Source organism: Lipotes vexillifer, unplaced genomic scaffold, assembly GCF_000442215.2.
Source record: "Lipotes vexillifer unplaced genomic scaffold, Lipotes_vexillifer_v1.1 scaffold986, whole genome shotgun sequence".
NCBI lineage: Eukaryota > Metazoa > Chordata > Mammalia > Artiodactyla > Lipotidae > Lipotes > Lipotes vexillifer.
In genome coordinates this window covers 366,604-390,448 of record NW_006784900.1, presented here as the reverse complement: position 1 = coordinate 390,448, position 23,845 = coordinate 366,604, and the positions used below count along the sequence as shown (strand labels likewise).

The window sequence follows — 23,845 nt, the reverse complement described above, 5'->3', positions numbered from 1 at the left end:
AAGAGCCCAATAAATGTTAGGTGGTGTTATAATTATTATTATTACCTGAAAAAGAGCAGCTGGGGTTTACTCTCTGCCTTTTGCATTACACCAGGCAGGGTCCTTGTCCCTGACTGAGGACCGTAAGTTTGTCTCTGAATGGAAGAGCTTTAACATCCCCAAGCCAAGTTCATGGTGTGGGGCACTGGGGAGTAGGGATGTCTAGGACTTCCACCTTCTTTGAGGTGGGAGTAATTTGAGCCAAACTATGATGCAATTTACTTATTTGTCACTGCTGAGCAGTGATGCTCCAGTCTTTACTTTGAATGCTTTTATTGACGGGGTACTCATTTGCTGTTGAAAATCAACCCGTTCCACATTGCACACCTCTTACAATTATAAAGTGTTCTTTCTCTGTTCAGGCTCCCTCCACCCTCCTCCACTTCCCACTTCCCTCCTCTCCGCCTGTTTCCTCCTGGCATCTTCCCCTCACTCTTCTTTCTGCCCTGTCCTTTCCCTCCCTTCCTCTCCCCTCCTAGGCCGAGAGCCCCAGGTTCCACCCTTTGTCCTGAAGTCACCATCTAGGCCACGGAGGTCACGGAGAACACAGAAGGTCTTCAGTGTAGCCCCTTAGCCAGCTGATGGGAACTTGGTCTCCAGTAGCCGTAACCCAATCCTCTGGGTTTTGCAGGGTCTTTGGGAAGCAAAACCTTTTATCTGGGCCTCATGGCTTGGCCTTCTGGTGCATTAATGTCATCCATCAGTTCGCCCAATTTCCATTAATAAAACCCCATCTAGAACCACAGGAAACTTGAAATGGGTTGATCTGGTGTCTTGAGGCCCAGCTGTCCCTTGATGGCAGCCATGGAGAAGCTGGAGTGCTGGGAGTGACTCTCTGGAACCAACTGGAACCAACGTACACAGGCAGCCCTCGCTGGTTCGAATCCTCCGCTCAGAGCACCTGGACTCCACAGCTTGAGGGAGCAGCCGCGGGCTGCGCTGCCGCTTTAAGAGAGGGGCGGGGCCCGGGTACAGGCCAGGCAGGGCCGGCCCACAAGGCTCCTTTTTCTTTTTGATCCATTCAAAAATTACTCAGTGCAAATTCCCGGACTGCTGGGAGCGGAGAAGGAAAGGGGCGGAGGAGAGAGGGCTGCTGCGGGCACCGTGCAGGGGGCACCCGGGCCCCGAGGGGCTGACGGCCGGTCTGGGAGAAGCCGCTCGCGGCGGGCCGTTCTGGCTCCGGTGGCCTCACCAGGAAGCGTCAGTCTCGACACCGGGGAAGCTCCGAGCGCCGCCGCCGCCGCCGCCTCCCTCCCGGCACCGGGTCCCCGAGCCCCCGACCCGGCTCCGGGCCAGCCCTCCGCCCTCCGGGACCCTCCGGCTCGGGCGCCTTCCCGGGCGATGGCTGGCCGCTGAGCATGGCTCAGTACGGCCACCCCAGCCCGCTCGGCATGGCTGCGAGAGAGGAGCTGTACAGCAAAGTCACCCCGCGGAGGAACCGCCAGCAGCGCCCCGGCACCATCAAGCATGGATCGGCGCTGGACGTGCTCCTGTCCATGGGGTTCCCCAGAGCCCGCGCGTAAGTGGCCGGGCTCGCCGCCCGGGCGACCCCTCTCGCCCCAAGCGACCGGCCCTCGGCTTCGCTCCGGCTCGCCTCCTGGCGCCTGCCCGGCGGGCGGCGCGTTCCCCGCTGCCCACGACCTGTTGGGGGTAGGCTGGGCGCGCGGGCGGCCCGGGACTCGGTTCCTCCTGGCGGGGGCTGCAGGGGAGGGCGCCGCGCCCGAGCGCTGGGCTGGGGGCTTGCTGGCGATGCCAACGGTGACGCGTGCCTAAGGGCGTGGGATGCCTAAGGGCGAGGGCACAGGGTTCGAGTCCCCGGTACGGTGGCCCGCGCCCGGCCTCAGAGGGTGGGGCTAAGCGAGTCTCTCCCGGGCTCCCCGAGGTCTCCAGCGCTGAGCCCCCGGGGAGGCGGGGCCCCACCGAGGATTCGGGCACCCTCTCTATCCGGAACGCCGGGCTGATGGCTGGGAAAGGGCAAGGCACGGCGGGGCAGGGAGGCCGGCGCTCCCACTGCTGCGGCTTCCAGCTCCGGATGTCGCTCTCGGGTTCTGCCTCCCTCGGAGTAAGAGGGACGGGAGCGTGGGGATTGCCTCGTGTTCATTGATGGGGAGGATGGAATGAGAAGGGGAAGCACTTCCCCCAGGCACCCTGGGTTCTTCTCAGCGGTGACGGCAGCGCAGGAATCTGTGCGTGCCTGAGAGTGAGGAGGGGAGCAGTCCTCCCTCATCCTTCTGCCTCCGGGAGGGCGAGGTAGGGAAGGGCAGAGAGCGCGCAGGTGGCTGCCCCAGCAGCTTGCTGGGAAGAGGCCTGGTCGCCGGCATCAGGCAGCAGCGGCAGCAGGAGTCTTTGGAGGCTGGCCGCCCAAGGCCGTGGGGCTGGAACGCTGCCTGGGAAGGAGACAAGGCCGGGGTGGCCAGGCCCTTCTCCCTCGGTTAATTCCTCACATGCAGATTTCTTAGGCTGGGACAGGAGGCCTGGGATCCCTGTAGGGCGCCGCTTCTTTGAATGACATCACCTGAACAGGGAGTTGGGCAAACTTTATCAGAAAGGGCCAACTTGGAAAGTTTGTTTTCTTCTCCCGGTTTTCAGGTGATAATGCTAGGTCTCCCTTACTTGGCCTCTGGGCAAACCTTTATTCTTTACTATTAACTTGGCTGTAATCTCTTGATCAAAGCTGATCCCTGATTTTATCATTCCACCCAGCCTGCTGGGACAGGTCGGAGTGGCCTTGGAAGGCCATAAAATGGACTGACATTTCTGCCTCCTACTAACTTCCAGTTGCTGACGCCAGAGTTACAGGGAGAAGATGTGGTGGGCTCTGCAGGGGTGTGCCAGGTGTGGAAGCTGCAAGTCAGGTCCTTGGTGTGATGGATGTGCATAGCTGTCCTTAAGAAGGGGCAGGATTAGCACAGCCCCAGGCATTTCTGAAATGAGGCCAGTGTTAAGGACCTAAATTGCTTAATTAAGGGAAGAAGTACTTAACTGAATTCTTCAGACTGTGGTGTTTGCTCTTCGAGGTGGCTTTAACAGGACATCTTTCCTGCACTGCGTCCAAGAGGCCTTGTCTACGTGCTGAAACATTAGGATGATGGTTGAATTTTGGCTTGTTCAATCCCTGAGATCTCATAATAACTAGCATTTAGTGAGTACTTACTATGTACTGTTCTAAGCACTTCACATTTATTATCCATTTTATCCTCCCAGCAGCCCAGTGAGAAAGGTAATTATATGCCCATTTTATGAACTGGGGAACAGAGGTTTAGAGAGGCTGCATAACTTGCTCAGGGTCACAACAGTGAGCAGTGAACCTGGGATTCAAACTCAGGCATGTGTCGGCTCAGCTCAGGCCTCACATCCAGGACCAGGATGTAATGAGTTAATGTGGGTAAAACACTTAGAGCAGTGCCTGACACAGTGGGTGATCTTTAAGTGTTAGTTTCTGTATTAGTTTCTGTTTTAACAAATTACCCCATTCCAGGTTGTTTAAAAACACAGAAATTTATTGTCTCACAGTTCTGAAGGCCAGAAGCCCTAAATCAGCATCCCTGGGCTGAGATCAAGGTGTTGGCAGGGCTCTGCCCCCTCCGGAGGTTCTAAGGGAGAATCTCTTCCTTGCCTCTTCCAGCTCCTGGCGTCTGCTGGCATTCTTTGGCTTGTGGCAGCATCCCTCCAATCTCTGCTTCTGTGGTTGCCTTGCCTTCTTTTCTTTCTGTGTCAAATCTCCCTCTGCCTCTTTCCTATGAAGACACTGTGATTGTATTTTGGGCCTCCCCAGATAATTCAGGATAATCTCCCCATCTCAAGGTCTTTAACTTAATCTCATTCACAGAACCCTCTTTTTAGCCATAAGGTAATAATGTTCACAGGTTCCAGGAATTAGGGCATGAATATTTTGGGAGGAGCCCCTTTCAGCCTATCACAGCTACTATTATTACTAGCACTGCCTCTCTTTACTGGAAAGGTGACAGAGTGGGTCATGATGAAACATCCTGGGGAGGGGGGCAGGCTTGCTGTTCTGCCTCCTCAAATTCTCTGTCTCGGAGCGTCAGAGCCCTTGGCGGTCACCTGATCTAGTCCACTCCCTACCTGGGCTGGCATCTCTTCTTCAGCCAAGAGAGGCTGATGTGGTCAGCCTTCCTCTTAATAACTTAATCAGGTCAGTAAGAAGAGAGACTTCTCCCCAGGGCCATCTGAGATTCCAGAGAGCAGACTTTTTCTTTTTTTTTTGAATTTATTTTATTTATTTTTTATACAGCAGGTTCTTATTAGTCATCCGTTTTATACACATCAGTGTATACATGTCAATCCCAATCTCCCAATTGATCACACACACATACACACACACACACACACACACAGCTGCTTTCCCTCCTTGGTGTCCGTACGTTTGTGCTCTACATCTGTGCAGAGAGTAGACTTTTAACTTCATTTTCGAGAGTTGTGGAGAAAGAGAGCAAAGGCACCGGGCTCCACTTCTGAGAAGTCTCTTTCTTAGGCTTTAAGCCTGGAGGAAGGAGCGTGATGAAATGGAAAGTGGGAGAGAGCAGTGATGATTTCCTGGATTCAGGAAGACCAGGCTGTGATGTTTCAAGAAGGAATGAGACCGAGGTCTGGAACACAGCCCTTTGGAGGGAATGGTGGTAACCAGGGCTGGCAGTTCTGGTTTCCCTTCTGGGTGTAACTGCGTCTGATCTTGTGCAGCAGCAAGAAGGGCCCTTCCACTGGGCTCTGGGTGGACCACAGAGTGCTCTGATGCCAGCAAGGCCCAGGTCCCAGGCAGCCTGTGCTGTGCTCTGGTCTTGGATAAGTCATTGAAGCCCTCAGGGCCTGGCTGGCTCCCTCTGAGGGGAACAGGATTAATTAGTGCATGCTTATTAAGTGCTTGACAGCTACTGAGAGGAGTCGGGGTATGTTCCTCTAGCTCATTATGCCCCTGGAGCCATGCTAGGTTTTTTCCATCCAATCCTATGACCTTTGGTCCAACTTAGATGCTTCTGTAGAAGGACAGCAGCCATGTGGAGAAGGTTCGAGAACTGGCCGTTTATATTGTGTGTGTGCGCGCGTGTGCGTGTGTGCGTGCGTGTGCATGCACGCACACACGCAAGCACAAGGCAGGGAGGTGTTAGAGAGGCTTCAGGAAGGAAGCTTTCAAGGGGCCAAAATGGCCTGTCCCTTCCTTTTTCTTTCTATGCCCTTAGCTCTTCCTTTTCCCCCGAAGTTCTAAAAATAAAGGCCCAGCTTTGTCAAGACTGGAGTGAGGTAGGTTGGAAGGAAAAGGAAGAGTATGTGTGCTGGGAAAGGCCTGGGGCCAGGAAGGGGAACGGATCACCCAGGAAGGCAGGGTGAACTCTGACCGAGTGTTGCCTTTTTTGTTGTTGTTGTTTTCTTTTGTATCTTTTTTTTTCTCTAATTTTTATTGGAGTACAGTTGATTTACAACGTTGTGCCAGCCTGAGGTGCACAGCAAAGTGAATCAGCCATAATACACATATTGATATGTCCACCGCCCCTTGCAGTTTCCCCTCCCACAGCGGCCAGCACAGAGCACCGAGTAGAGTTCCCTGTGCCACACAGCAGGCCTCTGTTAGTTATCCGGTTTATATATAGTAGTGTGTATGTCAATCCCAGTCTCCCAATTTATCCCTCCCAACCTTACCCCCTTGGCGTGTTGCTTTGTGTTCCCTACTTGCTTTTCTTACTTGCCTCTGTGGTGTTGGGGGGCAGCGGAGGCTTCTCTGCCACTGGAACTCTGGGAGCAGCCACCCAGCAACTGAATTTGAGGAGGCCCCACTGACACAACTCTGGCCTTTTGTTTTGGTTCCATTCGTTCGAGACTGCCTATGGCTAATCCTTTGTCTACAGCACATGGCTCTTGAATGTTCTCTAATGATTGAGAAGTAGAATTTTACAAAAGGACCCTCTGGCCGGGGTCTGATGCGCTGAGCCCTAGCCCAGCTTCTGACCGACACTTGAAGCATTTAGGTCTTCTGTTGAACCCCTTTCCTCAATATCCTGTTCAGCTTCTGTGCTGTGTAACTCACGAGGCTTTGTGAAGACCGAATGAGCTGAGGGGCAGGAAGGGACTTAGAACTAAGTTAAAAATATAATCTGGACCCAAGGTAGATAGGATTACGGTATTATGGTGTTGGATGAAAAGAAAAGGAAGGAGGTGAGATCGTGGTGGTAAATCTCCAGCAAGGATTTACATGTGCTGTTAGGTTGTTGATATCTGAACAATGCCCAGCGAAAGAGCAGGACAGTGGCGGAAGGAAGGAGCTGGACTAAGTGCCTTTGACTTTGCTTTGGACAGTCAGCATTAGCTATGCATCACTGCCCAAAAATAAAAGCAGCTCCGAGCTGGCAACACAAGGAATTGAGAGGCATCTTGCAGAGCCCGTGAATTCAAGCATCCAGTTTCTCTGGCCTTCTCCAGCTTACCTGCTGGTGGACATTGGATCCCCTGAAAGTACCTGGTCAGCTCAGCATCTCTGAATCGTGGCTGATTCTGGGTGGGTGCTGCAGTTGCGTTCCCAGGGGCCTTGGGCAGAAAGAGGAGACCAACCGAAGCCCACGTGGAGTGAAGGGATCTTAGAGGTGGATGGGGCAAGCAAGTCTCTACTCCACCCGTCATGGCCGTTCACCCACACAGCACTCCCCCTTTACACGTGTGTGTTATTTTGTGGGTGAAAAGTTGCTCTCACGTGCCCTAAATATCCCTCTTGATCTTGAGAATAGCCCCGCTTTATTTATTTTTAAAATATTTATTTATTTAATTTATTTTTGGCTGTGTCGGGTGTTAGTTGCGGCACGCGGGCTCTGTAGTTGAGGTGCACGAGCTCAGTAGTTGTGGCGTGTGGGCTTAGTTGCTCTGTGGCATGTGGGATCTTGGTTCCCCAACCAGGGATCCAACCCATGTCCCCTGCATTGGAGGTAGATTCTTAACCACTGGACCTGAAAAAGTCCTGGGAAGCCCTGAGAAAAGCCTCGTTTTAAAGATTAGGTGACTTAAGTCTCGGAGGACTTCAGGGGCATGCCCCGTGTGAGGCCATGTTGCCATGATAGCATTGGTCTAGAACTGCAAGTCCAGTGAACTTTCCAGGTTACCCAGAGGACCTGGCTCCAAAGGAAAGACCTTGGCATACATTCATTTTTCACTTTACTGAGGTATAATTTATGTACAATAAGCTAAACCTATTTAAAGATTGATGAGTTTTGACAAATAAATATACCTGTGGCATCACCTCTGCAAGACAGCACGTGTCCTTCGCTCCTGTAAGTTTCCTTTTGCCCCCTTGCAGTCAATTCCTTCTCCACCCCTATCCCTGGGCAAGCAGCGACCCACTTTGTGTCACCGGAGATTAGTTCACATTTTCTCGATTTGCATACGAGCGGAATCATACAGTGCCTACTCCTGTGCCTGCCTGGCTTCTTTCCTGATATTTATGAGACTCATCCATGTTGCATGTAGCAGTAGTTTGTCTCCTTTTATTGCTGAGTAGACCTTGATGTATTTGGATGGGCTATTAAGGTAATTATAACCCCTTGCACACAGCGTCTGTGAAAATTTCCTGTTATGCCCTAATACTACCTTAGATTTTTAGATCACTTTAGAGATGACAAAGCGGATTCATGTACCTAATCACTGTTAAGTTTCAGACATTGATAATTTCATGAGAAAACAGGTTCAAATTAAGTGCCCCAGAGAGTGAAGAGCATCCTGCCTCATGACTCTATCCTGTGGTTTTTGTCACTACCCCGCCTTTGGCGGCCTCAAACTCTAACTGCTTTTCACTGAGTGGACAAGAATGCTCAGCGCTAAGGACTTTGCTTTTCAGAGAGGCAACAAACCGAGGGAACCCTGTGTCTCCCACCAGCTCTGCTCCTGCTGACAGTGGAGGCGGAGCTCAGCGCCCCCCTCGTCCGGGCGGGCATCTGGTGTGCATGTATGTGAGGGTGTGTCGCTCTTCTAGGGCAGGCGGGAACTGAAGAGACCCAGTCACCCTCTGCCTGATACACAGACGTCTCACCGTGGCAGCTGTCGGCACAGCCTGGGTTTGAATCCCAGCTCTGCCTCTTCCCAGCTGGTGACCTTGTCCACGTTGCTGAACGCCCTGAGCCTCAGTTCACCTGTCTGTACACTGTTGATAATGTTGACTGAAAAAAATGCCCAGCCTAGAAGTTGAGAATTTTGTTTTGTTCGGGGGACTTGCTGAGGACTCAAGCCCGAGAGGCAGCCTCTCAGATAGCTCTGGGGGACGGCTCTCAAGAGGTGAGGGAGGACCCAGGGTATATAGGAGTTTTGCAGTTAAAAACCAGGTGGTCAGAACATCAAAAGATTACTATTAATTAAAGAAAGCCAGACATCTTAAGTTAATGGGTTTAGCACTTTTCTGTGTATGGGAAGATGCCAAGAGTGGGCTCACTGAAATCATTCCTTTGAGATGCACCTCAGCTGTCTGGGGCCAGGATCCTGCTTTTCTCCATCCTGAGTCCCCTCAGGATGCACAGTTGGGGACGGCTGCAGTGGCTGCTGGCTTGATGGCTGCAACATCCTTTGTTTACTGAAATGGCAGGTGACATTCTTCGTCTGCAACAATAATAGTATGTAGCTCCGTAGATCCTTGTGAGGGTTAAGGGTGCAGAAAACAGTTGGGGAACGCCTGTAATCCCACAGTGAGGAGGGAGGCGTGACTGCTACTCCAACGGTGATTTCATTCCACGTGACTCCCTTTGTCTTGGGGTTCCCGGTTGTCCCCCACTTTTATATCTCTGCTCCTCACTGAGCTGTGGCTGTGGAGTAGAGGCTGATAGCCTCCTTCCTCAGCATCTTGTCCCCGCAAACTTCCCCGGGGTTGCCGGCCGAGTGGAAGCGGGCCCCCGGAGCAGAGCAGGGCCACCCAAATTGCTGACTGTAATAAATGGCCAGGCTGGGAGATTTGAAGGGGTACCATATGGTTGCCTTCTGATTCATCTCAAATGGAATCAGACTCCAGTCCTGGGGAGAAAAAAATAACGTGCACTGAAGAACGGCTCCTGCATGTGACGGGCAGGGTCCCAGGCAGGACAGAGTTGCTGTTGGGAGAATGAGATGGCTGTGGCCCCCTCAGGGCTGAAAGCCCTTGTCTTCTTCATTGGGAAGTTCTCCAGGTGCCACTGGGGGTTTTCCCAGAGACTTATGGGAGAATCTCTGAGTTTTTTCTTCCCTGGAAGATGGAGGGATAGATATAGCAGCAGCCTGTGTCCTCTGGACCTTCTGTCAAGAGCTCAGGCTATGTAGGTGATGTCCGTCCTTGTTGGTCCTCTGGCTAACATCCCGTTTTGCTGGTGACTTTGCTGTCATGTTCTTTTTGCCACCTGCTGCTTAAGAGAATGAGGCTTATGGTGAAGTGCCTCAGATGAACATCCAGAAATTGTCTGAGCTCCTACTGTGTGCACAGCACCCTATTAAATTCTGTGCAGGAATAGATGATTGTCAAGTTCTGCCACCTGGCACTCTGAAGTCAGCCACTGGCTCTAGCTGGCTGCAAATCCTCCACAGTGACTCTCTGAGGAGCCGGCGTGCCTTTTCTCGGCCTGGGTGAATAATTCTCTACAGATAGTTGACAGGCTCTGGGTTCGGCCCTCACCCCACAGGTGGCCCCGGGGTAATGCACGATGAAAGCAAACTGCGTGTACCTTTCTTTCAGAACCCCGCCTTGGGCTTTCACTCTGCTCTCACTTGTTGGCTGTCTGGACTCATATACATCCTTTTCCTTCCCTGGGCCTCAGTGTTCCCACCTGTAAAAGGGGTTGACGTCAACCACCTCTCCGATCCCAGTTCTGGTGACTCGGGGGTGACATGGACAGCGTTTTTGTTCAGCGCAAGGATGTTTTCACTGCCTCGTGTGCTTTTCTGTTCCGGGATGTTTGGCTTCTCTGGTTTTTTTTGTTTTGTTTTACTTTCCCCAGTGCTGTATGGTCAAATTCTTCTCCCTTTAAAAAAACTCTTCAGGACTATTGATATTCTAAAGAATAAATGAATGGAAAGGAAGAACAATACGGGGCACTTACAGAGTGGGGAGTCGTGTAACTAGTATACATTAGTATAATTTTCAAATTGGTATAACGTGCTTTGTTGCAAAATACTACCACAATGCTGGTTAAATGAGAGAGGAAGTTCGTGCCCTGAGCCCAGCCCCTGGGGGAAAGAAATTGCTCCTTGGGACCTTTTTAATTAAAGGGACATCTCCCCTTCTACAGAATCACCAGCTGTTTGTGTAACAACTCCCATTGTGTTCAGTTGCCCCAGCGGAAGAATAAACATTCCTGTACATAAAGCAACGGTGGCAGTGAACTCCACCAGGACCAGCTATTGCCACACACAGTGGGAAGCTGAGAGCAACACCGCCATCGCAGCTCACAGCAGTCCGGAGCACGCCAAGACGAAGCTGACAGCACAGATGGCCAGAGGCGGCCAAAGGTTTCAGATTTCTTTTCAGGTTTTGCTGGGTAAACCTTCTCTATGAATCAGGTAGCACGATTGTTTAGAATCCTACTTCCGTGTTGACGGTGCCCCATTCAGAAATATTTACTGTGCGCATTGGCTCTCTGTTTATTCTCTTATCTTGGGCAGGAAGCAGGGAGAGAGAAGGAAAGAAACCTGCCTTGAATGGCTGCTTTTGTGTACAGTCTCTTTAAACACAGGCGACCACATGTAGAACCACACAGGGTTGCTGGATTTCTGAAGGAGCGGCATCTGCTGTCTCCTTTCTTAATCAACCTGTCCGTGAATTGCCTGCATGCCTTTCCTTCCTCCTCTTTTTGCCCAATCAGATTTTACCCGCCCTGGAGAGCTAGTTTGACCACAGTACAACTGGCCTCCCTTCTCTTTGCTTTCTTCTCCTTCCCCTCCCCCCTCCCTTTCTCTCTGTTATCCTCTCTCTTCCATCTCTTCTCCCTCAAGCTTCACTTTGTGAAGTAAGCAAGGTAGAGAGGCTCTTCCCTCCCTCACCTATGCAGTGCTTTGTCCAAGGTCTTCAGCCAATTCTGCACAGTTACCTATCTATCTTATAACGCATCTTGACAATTGAAATCTTTGAGAAAGAAGACCAGAAAAAAAAAATTGTATATGTTTTATCTCCATGAAAAGTTCCCTGGGTAATGCCATTTTTTAAGAAAAACATACAGACATTTCCCGGCGTACTTATGGGCAACTATTATGACCTATTATAAGAGGAATTGGGAGTACAAAGGTAATTAGATGTAATCCTTGCCCTCAGGGGACTGACAATCTAGTGTGGAAGATAGAAAGTTATGATTAAATGTCATGTTATGATTGCGATGCAAGAGATAGATGCAATATCTAAGTGAGAAGAGGAGGAGGTGGTATAACCAGACAGAGGGGCCCTGAATTACATTTAAAGGGCAAATAAGAAGGGGGCGATACTCTTCTGCAGTTTGAGAGGTAGGGAGATCAGTAGACAGTTCAAATGATTTAATATCACACTGCAAATGAAGATGGAGGCAGATTTTAATTTCAATTTGGGTTTCTTGAATCATCTCACCACCACCCCTCCCCCCAACTAAATGAGTAACTTGATACTATCTAGCTTAGAAAGAAAAGGAAATATTTTGTCTACCAAAGGAAACAGTTGGGCCTAACTTTAGATCTGACATTATTTTATTCATTCTTCCAGTGGGCATTTACTGAGTTGCCTACTATAGGCCAGGAACGTGTTCGGGATGCAAAGAAAATTGTCTTTCTTCTCCAGGGGCTCAGCCTTCCTCAAGAGAGAAAGGCATATAAACCATAAACATGATTTAATAATGCAATTAGTGCCATAGTAGAGGTTTGAAAAAAAGCTCTGCGGGACCACCAAGAAACCAATTACTGTAACTTGAGAAGGTTGAGGGAAGCAGAGGAGGTGACAGTTAAGGCAGAACTTAAAGAATGAATAAAGATTCTCTAGGTATAGAAGAGGGAAGAGCATTCTAAGTCAGAGAGAACAGCATGAAATTCAGAGCATAAGGCACATGGGGGCTGGAGACTGGTGGGAAGGAGACAGAAAAGGCGTAGTGAGAGATGAGAGTGTAGAAATTAGGGCCAGACCGTTTCCTAGAGGTTATGGGAAATAACATTATAAGGCAGAGAAGTCAGTATAAAAGGGGAATGGAGCAGAGAAAAACTAGGCCTGGAAGCCAGTTAGAAGGTGGTTGTCATAGTCCAGGTGAAAGATAAATCGGATTTGGGTTAAAATACCCGAGAGCCAGATACTAGAGAGGTTTTTGAAATTGAATTGACAGGATTTATAATCTGTGGGGTGTGAAGGGTAGGGGACCATAATGGTAGCTCAGGATTTCCAGCTTGGGAAACTAGAATGGTGGAGACATTATGAACTGAGATAGAACATACAGAAGATAGGGTTATTTAGAGGATGAGGCAACAAATCTGGTTTGAGACGTGTTTTAGGTGCTATAGACACAAAGGTACAGATGCGGTTGGAAATGGGGATCTGGAGCTCAGAGTGGTTAGGGCTAGAAATATCAATTTGGGTATTTATGGTAGTAGAAGGCTTGGGAGTAGGTGTAACAAACCAGGCAGAGTGTAAAGAAAAGGAAAGAAGCCAACTCCCAAGGGTAGAATTCTGGGGGACCGGCTGGTAGGTAGAGGAAAAAGAACAGGTGAAGGAGGCTAAGGTAAATGGTTTGAGAGACAGGAAAAAACAAAATGAGAGATGTCCTAGAGGAAGACAGGGAAGAAGAGAATTTCACATCAAAGATGCAGGTCAACAAAATGTTTCTTTCCCTTTGCGTTTCCAAAGTGAGTAAGATCGTTGGATGTGACTGCAGTTGGCTGTGAATGAGATGTTCTCAGAGGATGACTCCAAAGCTTCTCTTCAGGGTTTCTGGTAGTTCCTTCAGCTTCCCCAGACTCCAGAGGACCAGGACCCTGAGATCCTGCCTAGCTCCTTGCCAGCTCTTTCCACACAGAGCTGGAATCTGCTCTCTGAAACTGAGACTGCTGACAGATCTGACTGAATAGACAGATGATCAGGAATCTGATGTAAGAAACATCTGCTCTTTAGAATTCCCCCAGTGCTAAGTTCCACTTGGAGATTTTACCTTCCCCCTTCCATCCCTACCTCACTACCAGCCCCCAGCCCCACCCGTATCACACCTGAACTTGTTCTCATTGGAAACCAGGCTGAGGTCACCTGATTATCCTTGCTGGCCTCACACTTCATTCATTTTTTTATTCAACAAATCCTTCCCCATCCTTGCTGTGTGCCAGTCAGTGCATTAAGTGCTGTGGATAAAAAGCATTGAGGGGGCTTCCCTGGTGGCGCAGTGGTTGAGAGTCCGCCTGCCGATGCAGGGGACACGGGTTCGTGCCCCGGTCCGGGAAGATCCCACATGCCGCGGAGCGGCTGGGCCTGTGAGCCATGGCCGCCTAGCCTGCGCGCCCAGAGCCTGTGCTCCGCAACGGGAGAGGCCACAACAGTGAGAGGCCCGCGTACAGCAAACAAAACAAAACAAAACAAAAAAGCATTGGGAAACCGTCTCAGTTCCTCCTCTTTTATATCTCAGGAAGCTGAAATCTCAGCGTGCCATGTGCTAAGCTCATTTCCTATCATTTCCTCTCTCTGGTAAGCCCCTACCACTACCACCACCTCCATCAGGAATAGCTCATCTCAAGGAATGTTGGGGATCTATGCTCTGTCTATAAGATGTGGAGATTCAGGAGGTGACTGGTGGTCAGGGGCTGGACCATCCTCTGTGGCCCTGAGGGAAGGTTTTCTCCAGTCTTCCAAGTCCTTGCAAGTTGTTCTGCACACTTGGGTCTGTCTGTACTCGCCAACAACCTGGAGACGAGTGGGGAGGTGTGGAATCTGAGTGGTTGATGGGTGATTTGGAAGGAAATGATAGAGGAAAGAAGATGGAGGAGGAAACAAGCAGAAGACCTTGAATGGGGCATGGGGTGGGTACCTGAATCAAGGGTGGAGAAAGTACATTTACCCCCCAAAAAGGGAAGTTGTATTTTACATGGTAGGTTGTATGTTTGTGGGAATTGAATTTCCAAGAGTTGGTAGACCTTGAAATGCAAACACAGAATACATAGTTTTAAATTTAGGTGATTTGGTGAGTGACAATTCTTCATGAGTTGCCAAAGGATGTGAAGAACAACGTCCTTTGTGAAAGATGTAGATAGACACAGGTGCTCAAGAAATGTTAGTCATTATTCATAACCTAGGCAGTTCCTAGTATTTAGTTGCATAATAGCAATCACTTGTTCCTGCCTTGAGAGTCATGTGTGACAGCAGGTACGTTTTGCTTCAGAGTAAAGAAGCTCAAAAAAAGTTCCTGCCCTAGGCTGAGAATGACTCAAGTACCTCTTCTGAAACAGACTATTCCTACTTGGAAAAAACCTGCAGAGGTAGAATCTCAGAAGTGTCTTAGTTGAAATTGCTAGTAGAGCTTATCTAGTCCAACTCCCACTTTTTACAGAATGTCAAGTGAGATGAGCAAGTGAAGTGACTTTTTCAAGACCAACAACTAGCCTGAGACAGAAGCAGAGTTTGAGGCCCCCTGGCTCTCAGTCCCAACCACATTCCCTTTTGCTATATCAGACTCCTTCCCTGAGTCCAGACTCCGCCTCCAAGAAATAGATTTCTAACAAAGTTTCAGCTCTGTTTTCTGGAAGAATGGACTGGTCTGTTGTCTGGATTAGCCCTTTCTTATATTGTCTTGGTTTTTTTCTTTCCTTTTTGCTTCCCTCCTTCTGCCTGCCATTGTTTGCATTGCAACCCATAGAAGATGAAGGTAATTTGCGGATAGGCCCGTTGGAATGGTTACTTCTGAGAAGTGTGTGGGGGGGGTGGGGGGCGGTGAGGAGGTACCACACCGGGAGTAGAGTGGTTGTTGGAGGGGATCCATAGTTGTCTCAGTGACCCACCTGTGAGAGGTGTTCTTCTTTGGGGGAAAGAAACTTGGTTTTAGAGACAAAAGACCTGGTTCAAATTCTGGATCTGTCATTTTCTGAGGGTGTAGTTTTTGAACAGGTTATTTTTATAGGTTGGATGAATCAAAATAAGGCAATGTATATAAATGTAATAAGACCCACAAAAAGTCAGGCACATGTAAAGTGATACTACTATTTGTCATCAGTGATTGGATTCTGGTACTTTGAGGCTTTTCCAGAAGGTCTGTGACCTGTTGGTTTTGTGTGACTTTTGGCAGGTTGATCTAACCTTCCCTAACCAAGCTCCGTTCTCCCAGAGAAGCTAATTCTGTCACAGTGGGGAACACAAGGAGCCCTTGGAGAGGCCCGTCCGTCAAAGTGAATACTTCCTTCTGGAAGCTTAAGTTTTCACTTCACCTTTTTTGGGAAGTAGGGACGTGAGTCATAAGGACTTAGAAAGTGGCTTTTGTGAAATACAGCACATGTGACCAGAGGCATGCATACTAGTTTCCCATTGCTGCTTTAACAAGTTCAGTGGCTTGAAACAACACAAATTTATTCTCTGAAAGTTTGGAGATCAGAAGTCCAAAATGGGCAGTATGGGCTAAAATCAAGATGCCCATAGAGATGGGTTCTTTCTGGAGGCTCTAGGAGAGAACCTGTTCCCTGACGTCTCGAGCTTCCCGAATCCTCCCGCATTCCTTGGCTGGTGGCCCCTTCTTCCATCTTCCAAATGCATCGCTCCAACTCCTGCTTCAGTCATCACATCTCCATCCGGCTCCTTCCCCTCCCTCTTTTCCTTACCAAGACCCTTACGACCACATCTCTCCCACTCAGCATCCTTGGCTTAGTCACACCTCTGAAGTCCTTTTTGCCATGTAACGTCACAGATTCATAGGTTCTGGGGATTAGGACGTGGGCATCTTTGGGGGCCATTCTTCTGTCTGCCATGGCATGTGCATCTGTAAGCACTTGGCCTGTCTCCTTAGTTCACGATATTTCTCACAGAAGAGAGGTCTGCTAGGCTCTTCTCATCTGCATTTCTGATTGTTCACTCATTTGTTGTCTCATCACCTTCACCATTTCCAACCCAAGCACCAAATATCCATAGCTAACTTTTGCTGAGTGCCTACTGTGTACAGACAACATTTTAAACACATTACCTGTGGATTATTTTGTTTATTCCTCATAACAGCCCTATGAGATGGGAACTATTATGATCCCAATTTTACAGATGAGAAAACTGAGGCACAGAGTTTTTTTTTTTTTTAAGTTGCCCAGGATCACGCGACTAGTAAGTGGTAGAACCAAAGATGAAGACTCCGGGCAGTCTGGCTCGGTGTGAGTTATTTTTTTTTTCTTTTTTTGCGGTACGCGGGCCTCTCCCCGTTGTGGCCTCTCCCACTGCGGAGCACAGGCTCCGGATCCGCAGGCTCAGCGGCCACGGCTCAAGGGCCCAGCTGCTCCACGGCGTGTGGGATCTTCCCGGACCGGGGCACGAACCCACGTCCCCTGCATCGGCAGGCGGACTCTCAACCACTGCGCCACCAGGGAAGCCCTTGGTGTGTGTTCTTAACCAGCAACCACAGTATTGGCACGTAGCTGGTGTTTAGTAAAGTTGGATGAATTGCAGAAGGAAAATTGAGGTCCAAGGAAACAATGTGATGTCCCTAGATTACACAGAACTGGGGTCACAAGGGCCGCCTGCCTTGCCCGTTGGTTTGGTCTGTTATTGGGCCCCAAGTAACAGCAATGTGGTTGGCTGTGTAGAAGTGTGATCTGGAGTTGCAATGATGTTATCGTCCTTTCTGAAAGCATGTGTGTGTGTGTGTGTGTGTGTGTGTGTGTGTGTGTGTGTGTGTGTGTGTGTGTACACATACTACTCATCTTGGCTCCAAGCTATGAGAAGACAGGATTGTTCTCAGGAGTTAGTAGACTCCCTGCCGACCGCCTCTCCCAGCTTCCACCGGCTGCTGCCGATTGAGCCTCCACAGTAGAAACAGGAAGCTCCTATTCCCGTGGCCCCGATGAGGGCTCCTCGGATAGAGTGCACAGTGGTCAAAGCAACATGTGTTCAAATTCCTACTGCACTTGGAGCAAGTTACTGAACCCTTCTAAGCCTCAGTTTTCTCATCTGTTAAATGAGGATAATGAGATCTACCTCAAGGGATTGTTATAATGATTAAATGAGATAATACCTAGAAAAGAGTGCACAGTAAATGGTAGCTATGGTGGTTAAGATCAGCAGCTCTGGAGTCACAGTTGTGTGGGGCACACGAGGAGACTCCGGGTATAAGTCAATAAGGTGGTCTAAATATTTTTTTTAATTAATTAATTAATTAACTTTTATTTATTTATTTTTGGCTGCATTGGGTCTTTGTTGCTGCGCACGGGCTTTCTCTAGTTGTGGCGAGCGGGGGCTACTCTTTGTTGTGGTGCACGGGTTTCTCATTGCGGTGGCTTCTCTTGTTGCGGAGCACGAGCTCTAGGCAGGTGGGCTTCAGTAGTTGTGGCACGTAGGCTCAGTAGTTGTGGCTCACGGGCTCTCGAGCGCAGACTCTGTAGTTGTGGCACACGGGCTTAGTTGCTACGTGGCATGTGGGATCTTCCCGGACCAGGGCTCGAACCCGTGTCCCCCGCAATGGCAGGCGGATTCCTAACCACCGCACCACCAGGGAAGTCCCAAGGCGAAGTTCCGCTCCGAACATCTTTACGACCTGGGTCTAGGTTCATTACATTGGGTAAGGCTCTGGGGAGGGGCAGGGAGTTGAAGGGGCTGGCTGAGGAATGTGGAGTGGCTCTTCTCCTGAATGCAAATCCTAACCACACCTCTCCTGCCTTCTACCCGGCCTCCCAAGTCCACAGAGCTGCCCTCCTTATCGAGAAGAATCCCTGACACATCCGCAGTGTGGGGAGGATGGCAGGGGGCCCCGTGGGAGTCGGCTTGTAGGTAGGCCTGGAAAATCAACTGATCCATCACGAGGAGCCTCATAGGAACCTCAGACCTCACGCAGACCTGTGGCAACTCTGTGCCTCAGGATTGAGGGGAGAGTTTGAAGTTCTTATCTCCCTCTAAATGTGAGATCCCAGGCTCACAACCAGACGGCTGAACAGACAGCTGTACCCCTTTGCTGTCTGGCTGCTTCGGGTGCTGTAGATCTCTGGATGTCACTTCATCCATCAAGCCTTGGCAGGGAGGCGGCAGGTGTGATTTTCTCATTAGGGCTGCGGCTACGCGCCCTGCTGGCCACTCAAGTGGGGACATGGGACAGAGGAAGAGTGGCTGGGCACCAGTAAAGCCACTTCAGCAAGATGGCCTGTCTCGTGTGTAATCCATGAAGGCTTTTGAACAGAATGACTCTTGGGGGATGTTGAGTAAAGAAAGAAGGTTGCTATTTGCTAGGCAGCGGGCTCAGAAAGATGTGGAGGATAACTGGAGAAATCTCAGTTAATTTCTTATTTATTTCTTCTTTCCCTCTACTGCAGGCTAAGGAACTAGCCATGGCTTTTCTTTTTTCTTGTTTTTTTTTTTTTAATTTATTTTTTTATTGAAGTATAGTTGATTTACCAGGTTGTGTTAATTTCTGCTGTACAGCAAAGTGACTCAGTTATACACATATATACATTCTTTTCTATATTCTTTTCCATTACAGTTTATCCCAGGATATTGAGTATAGTTCCCTGTGCTGTATCTATAAAGTAGGACCTTGTTGTTTTTCCATTCTATATGTAATTGTTGCCACTGCTTTTCTGAGTTGGCCTGGGAAACAGGTAGTGTGGGGCTAAATATGCTTAGTCTGAAAAAGACTTGAAGGGATAAAGAAGATGCTGAGGCAGGGCAGAAAGTAGGTTCTATTAATTCAACGAAAATTTACTGAGCAATGCCTTTGTGCCGGGCACCCAGGACTTGTGCTGAGTGCTGGGGCTACAAAGTTGAGTAAGACCCAGCCCTGGCCACAAGGAGCTCCCAAGCTCTGGGGGAAGTGACTCAAGCAGATTACTTTGATATAACGTGATAAGATAGCAAAGGAGGGAAGGTATCTCTCCTCCGATATCCGATATCCGGAGGGCTGTCATGTGAAAAGAGGATGCTTATTTTAGGGACTTCAGTGGGTGCTCAGTGTTGCTGCGGGAGCTGATTTAAGTTCACCAGGAAAACCGGGAAACCAGGGACCTGAGCCCAGGATGCCCCGCCTTCTGAGGCAGTGTCTCCTCTCTCTGGTTGTGGTTGATTGTATACAGGCTTCCTTATCAGTCTCCTCAGAAGGACTTAAGCATTCTAGGTTGGAGTCAAGAGCGTATCTGAAGTCCCTGGGGTGGGGTGAGGCTGGGCCCACCTAGGATCTGAGCTCTGCAGGGAAGGATATGGAATCCAAGGGCCACACGCCCAGAAATAGAGAGATGTAAATGGTGCTTTGGAATCACAGAGGAGCGAGGGGATAGCTCTACTTGGGGGTCCTTAGTTCTTCCAAAGATCTGGATATGGTCAAGTGAATTTATATTAGGTCCTCAAAGGTATTAGAGGTAAATACCATTTTCTTAAAAGACTTTATTTGTTTAGAGCAGTTTTAGGTTCATAGTAAAATTGAGAGGAATGTTCCCATATACCCCCTGCCCCCCACAATGCATAGCCTCTGCCGTGATCAGCATCACTCACCGGAGTGGGACATTTGTTAAGACTGATGCACCTACACTGACGCATCATAATTGCCCGAAGCCTATAGTTTACCTTAGGGTTCACTCTTGGTGTTGAACATTTTATGGGTTTGGAGAAATGTGTAATGACAGGTATCCATCATTGTAGTATCCTACGGAGTATTTTCACTGCCCTAAAAATCCTCTGTGCTCCACCTGCTGCCTATGCATCCCTCCCTCCTCAGCAACCCCTGGAAACCACTCGTTTTTACTGTCTCCATAGTTTGCCTTCTCCCGAATGTCATCTGGTTGGAATCATACAGTATGAGTGTACGATAAGGCTGTGAATCATAGCCTTTTCAGATGGCTTCTTTTACTTAGTAATATGTATTTAATGTTCCTCCACGTCTTCATGGCTTGATAGCTCAATTCTCTTTAGCACTGAATAATATTCCATTGTCTGGATGTACCACAGTTTATTTATCCATTCACCTAACGAAGGACATCTTGGTTGCTTCCAGAGTTGGGCAATTATGACTAACGCTGCTGTAAACATCTGTGTGCAGGTTTCTGTGAGGGCCGTAAGTTTTCAACTGCTTTGGATAAATACCAGGGAGCATGGTGGTAGATACCATTTTTAATCCTATTTTATGTGCCATTTACTAGCCTCAGCTCCTTACAAACACTAAATCACTCTTCAGTGAAAACCTATGCAGTATTATTAACAGACCCACTGACAAATGAGCAAATGGGAGCTCAGAAAGTTATTTAGCATGCATTTAAGTGGCAGAGCTGGGTTGCCAACCCTAGTTTTTCCTACTCCAAGGGCCTTTTCATTAGAGCTACAGTCAGGTCACCTCAGTTTCTGCTTTACTGGTTTATTTTCATTCCTGGATCACAGCTTTAAACTCACACACAGAGCTCTAGCACCCTGACTGGCAGATAAATGTTCCCGGCAATCCAGCCAGCTGCCGTTTCCTGTGTTTATAGACCACATAGCAGGAAAGTGTTTCAAGAGCTGTTTCGAGTGTTGTGTCTGCTTCTCCATGCGAACGTGTGGATGCCGCTCCCGAGAGGGAGGATGGTGACATGGGATGCTCCGTGCTGGGTGGCAGTTCCCACGTGGTGGGGATATGGAAAGGAATGCATATGCCACTGGATGAGATCAGAGCCTTTGTTCTGTTTGGTCTGACACCATGTAGTCTCAAGAAATCAATGGACTGCGGGGTCAGAGTTCTAGAACTAACTCCACAGTCCATCTGTCTTGTGACTTTGGTCAAGATGGTCTGCGTCCGCTTTGCCCATCTGTGCAATTTAGTTCTCTGACGTTTCAAGGCCCTCTGATAAGCCAAGCGCCGTGTAGATCCATGAGCCCCAGAGACACAGGATGCATTCCTGACCTTCTGAATCCCTGAGTTTAGGAAGGGGGAAGATACGGAAGCAGCAGATAATCACCAAACAAAGAGGTACATCGTGCTGCAGCCATGCTTCCTCCAAACTTTCAAAGGATCATCTTGTACTGCAGGGTGTTTGGAGCTTCTTAATTAGATAGAGACAGACAGCTGGTGAGATCTTACATTTGTTGTGAAACTACTATGTGTTGTTTTACTCTTTTCTTAATCCTGAGGGGATTTGTAGGTAGTATTTCCATTTTACAAATGAGAAAAGTGAGACAGATCAATTAAAAAATTTATCCAACTTGTAAGTGACTGCAGCAACATCCCGGAATTAGTCTGGCTTCAGAGCCTTATGCTTTTCTACCTCACCTAACAGCCCTTTGAAAATTTCCTTTTGAAGTTTCGATATGCCAACAGTCCAGCATTCCTCCGCTATTGAAATGACTTCTGTTTCTTTCGCATTAGTGTGTTTCAGGATATCACTGTCAATCAGGAGGTGATAATGGCCTGGTTGTTGCTGCCTGTCTTTCTAGCCTCTTCTCTCCCACCCCCACCCCTTGACCACTCAAGTTCCTGCATTTTCAACACTGCGGGGGTCTTGCTTAGATTCGTTAATGGCTCTACAAATCAGCAAACGTCTTCTTCCTGGGTACATTTTTTACAAATATACTCTCCTTTGAAAAACTTTCTCAGATTGTATTACCTGTTTCTCATTCCTCCACCTTCCTCTCTACTCCCATCTCAAAGCAGGATGTGTGTGTGTGTGTGTGTGTGTGTGTGTGTGCGCGCGCGCGCGCGTGCGCGCGTGTGTGTATGCTGCCCCAGCACATTAGATGTGCCCACGCCTCTGTTGGAGCACTTTTCCTATCACATCATCATGGTTAGTTTACATCACCCTGCCAGACTAGACGATGTCTCCTCGGGGTGATAGTGGCCTGGTTTTTCTATTTCCCTAGCACTTTGCATGTTGCCTAGTACATAGCAGGCACTCGGTTCATTCGTTCATTTCTTTATTAACATTCATTTTTCATGTGCCCTGTGCTGGGTGCTAGGGAAACAATGGCAAACAAAACAGGACTTGTCCCTGCCTTCCTGAGCTTAATAAAGGTTCCTTGGAGGAAACTGAAATTGATCAATTTACCGTGAAGGAAGGCTGCTGTCATAGTCTGCTCAGGCTGCCTTAAGAAAGTACCACAGGGGCTTCCCTGGTGGCCCAGTGGTTAAAAGAATGCACCTGCCAGTGCAGGGGACATGGGTTTGAGCCCTGGTCCGGGAAGACCCCACATGCTGCGGAGCAACTAAGCCCGTGCTCCGCAACTGCTGAGCCTGCACTTCAGAGCCCACGAGTCACAACTACTGAGCCCACATGCCACAACTAATGAAGCCTGCGCATCCAGAGCCCATGCTCCGCAACGAGAGAAGCCACTGCAATGAGAAGCCCGCACACCTCAACGACAACTAAAGAAGATATACAGATTGCCAACAAACACATGAAAGGATGCTCAACATCACTAATCATAAGAGAAATGTAAATCAAAACTACCTGCGCATCCAGAGCCCATGCTCCGCAACGAGAGAAGCCACTGCAATGAGAAGCCCGCACACCTCAACGAAGAGTAGCCCCCGCTCACCACAACTAGAGAAAGACCGTGTGCAGCAACGAAGACCCGACGCAGCCAAAAAAAAAAAAAAAAAAGACTTCAGTTATTAAAAAAAAAAGAGAAAGTACCACAGAGGGAGGGATAAATTGAGAGACTGGGATTGACATATACACACTACTATGTATAAAATAGATAACTCATAAGAACCTACTGTGTAGCACAAGGAACTGTACTCAATACTCTTGTAATGACCTATATGGGAAAAGAATCTAAAAAGAGTGGATATATGTATATGTATAACTGATTCACTTTGCTGTACAGAAACTAACACAACATTGTAAATCAACTATCCTCCAATAAAAATTAATTATTTAAAAAAAAAGAAAGTACCACAGACTGGGGGCCTTAAACTACACACAGTTATTTTCTAACAGTTTGGAGGCTAGAATTCCAAGATCAAGGTATAACAGGTTTAGGGTTCTGGTGAGGTCCTTCTCCCTGGCTTGCAGAGGGCCACCTTTTCCCTGTGTCTTCACGTGGCCTTTGCTGGGTGGGTGCTTGTGGGGAGAGAGAGAGAGTGAGCTTTCTGGTTATCTCTTCTTCTTTTTTTTTTTACATCTTTATTTGAGTATAATTGCTTTACAAAGGTGTGTTAGTTTCTGCTTTATAACAAAGTGAATCAGTTATACATTTGTTCCCATATCTCTTCCCTCTTGCGCGTCTCCCTCCCTCCCACCCTCCCTATCCCACCCCTCCAGGCGGTCACAAAGCACCGAGCTGATCTCCCCGTGCTATGCGGCTGCTTCCCACTAGCTATCTACCTTACTCCCCATATCCTCAAGTCCGTTCTCTAGTAGGTCTGGTTATCTCTTCTTATAAGGACAATAATCCTATCAGATCTGTGCTCCATCCACCTCATGACCTTATCTGACCCTAATTCCCTCCCAAAGGCCCTATCTCCAAATACCATCACCCTGGAGGCTAGGGATTCAACATATGAATTTGCAGGGTCGGGGTGGGGACCGTGATTCAATCCAGTCCATTGCAACTGTCAGTGACCTTCTGGAGAGAATACCTCTGTGAATTTAATGATAGGGATTTTAGGAGGAGGGGTGGGGAAGATGCCGTATAGAGCAGGTAGGGGCACATTTCAGGGTAGTTTATGGCTCCCTCTACACACTATCCCCTCCATCGTGCCCCAACCTGGGCTGACAGGGGATCGTGCTTGCTACCCCT

General features: G+C 48.7%; 1 protein-coding gene across 1 annotated transcript in view; it reads left to right on the top strand.

Moving 5' to 3' along the window:
* The first annotated feature begins 1,397 nt into the window (after positions 1-1,397).
* Positions 1,398-23,845, top strand: part of UBASH3B (ubiquitin associated and SH3 domain containing B) — a 140,418-nt gene continuing 117,970 nt past the window's right edge. Inside the window, exon 1 of the mRNA XM_007457041.1 lies at positions 1,398-1,558. Within this exon, the coding sequence (XP_007457103.1) occupies positions 1,398-1,558 (161 nt within the window). The remainder of the gene's footprint in view (positions 1,559-23,845) is intronic.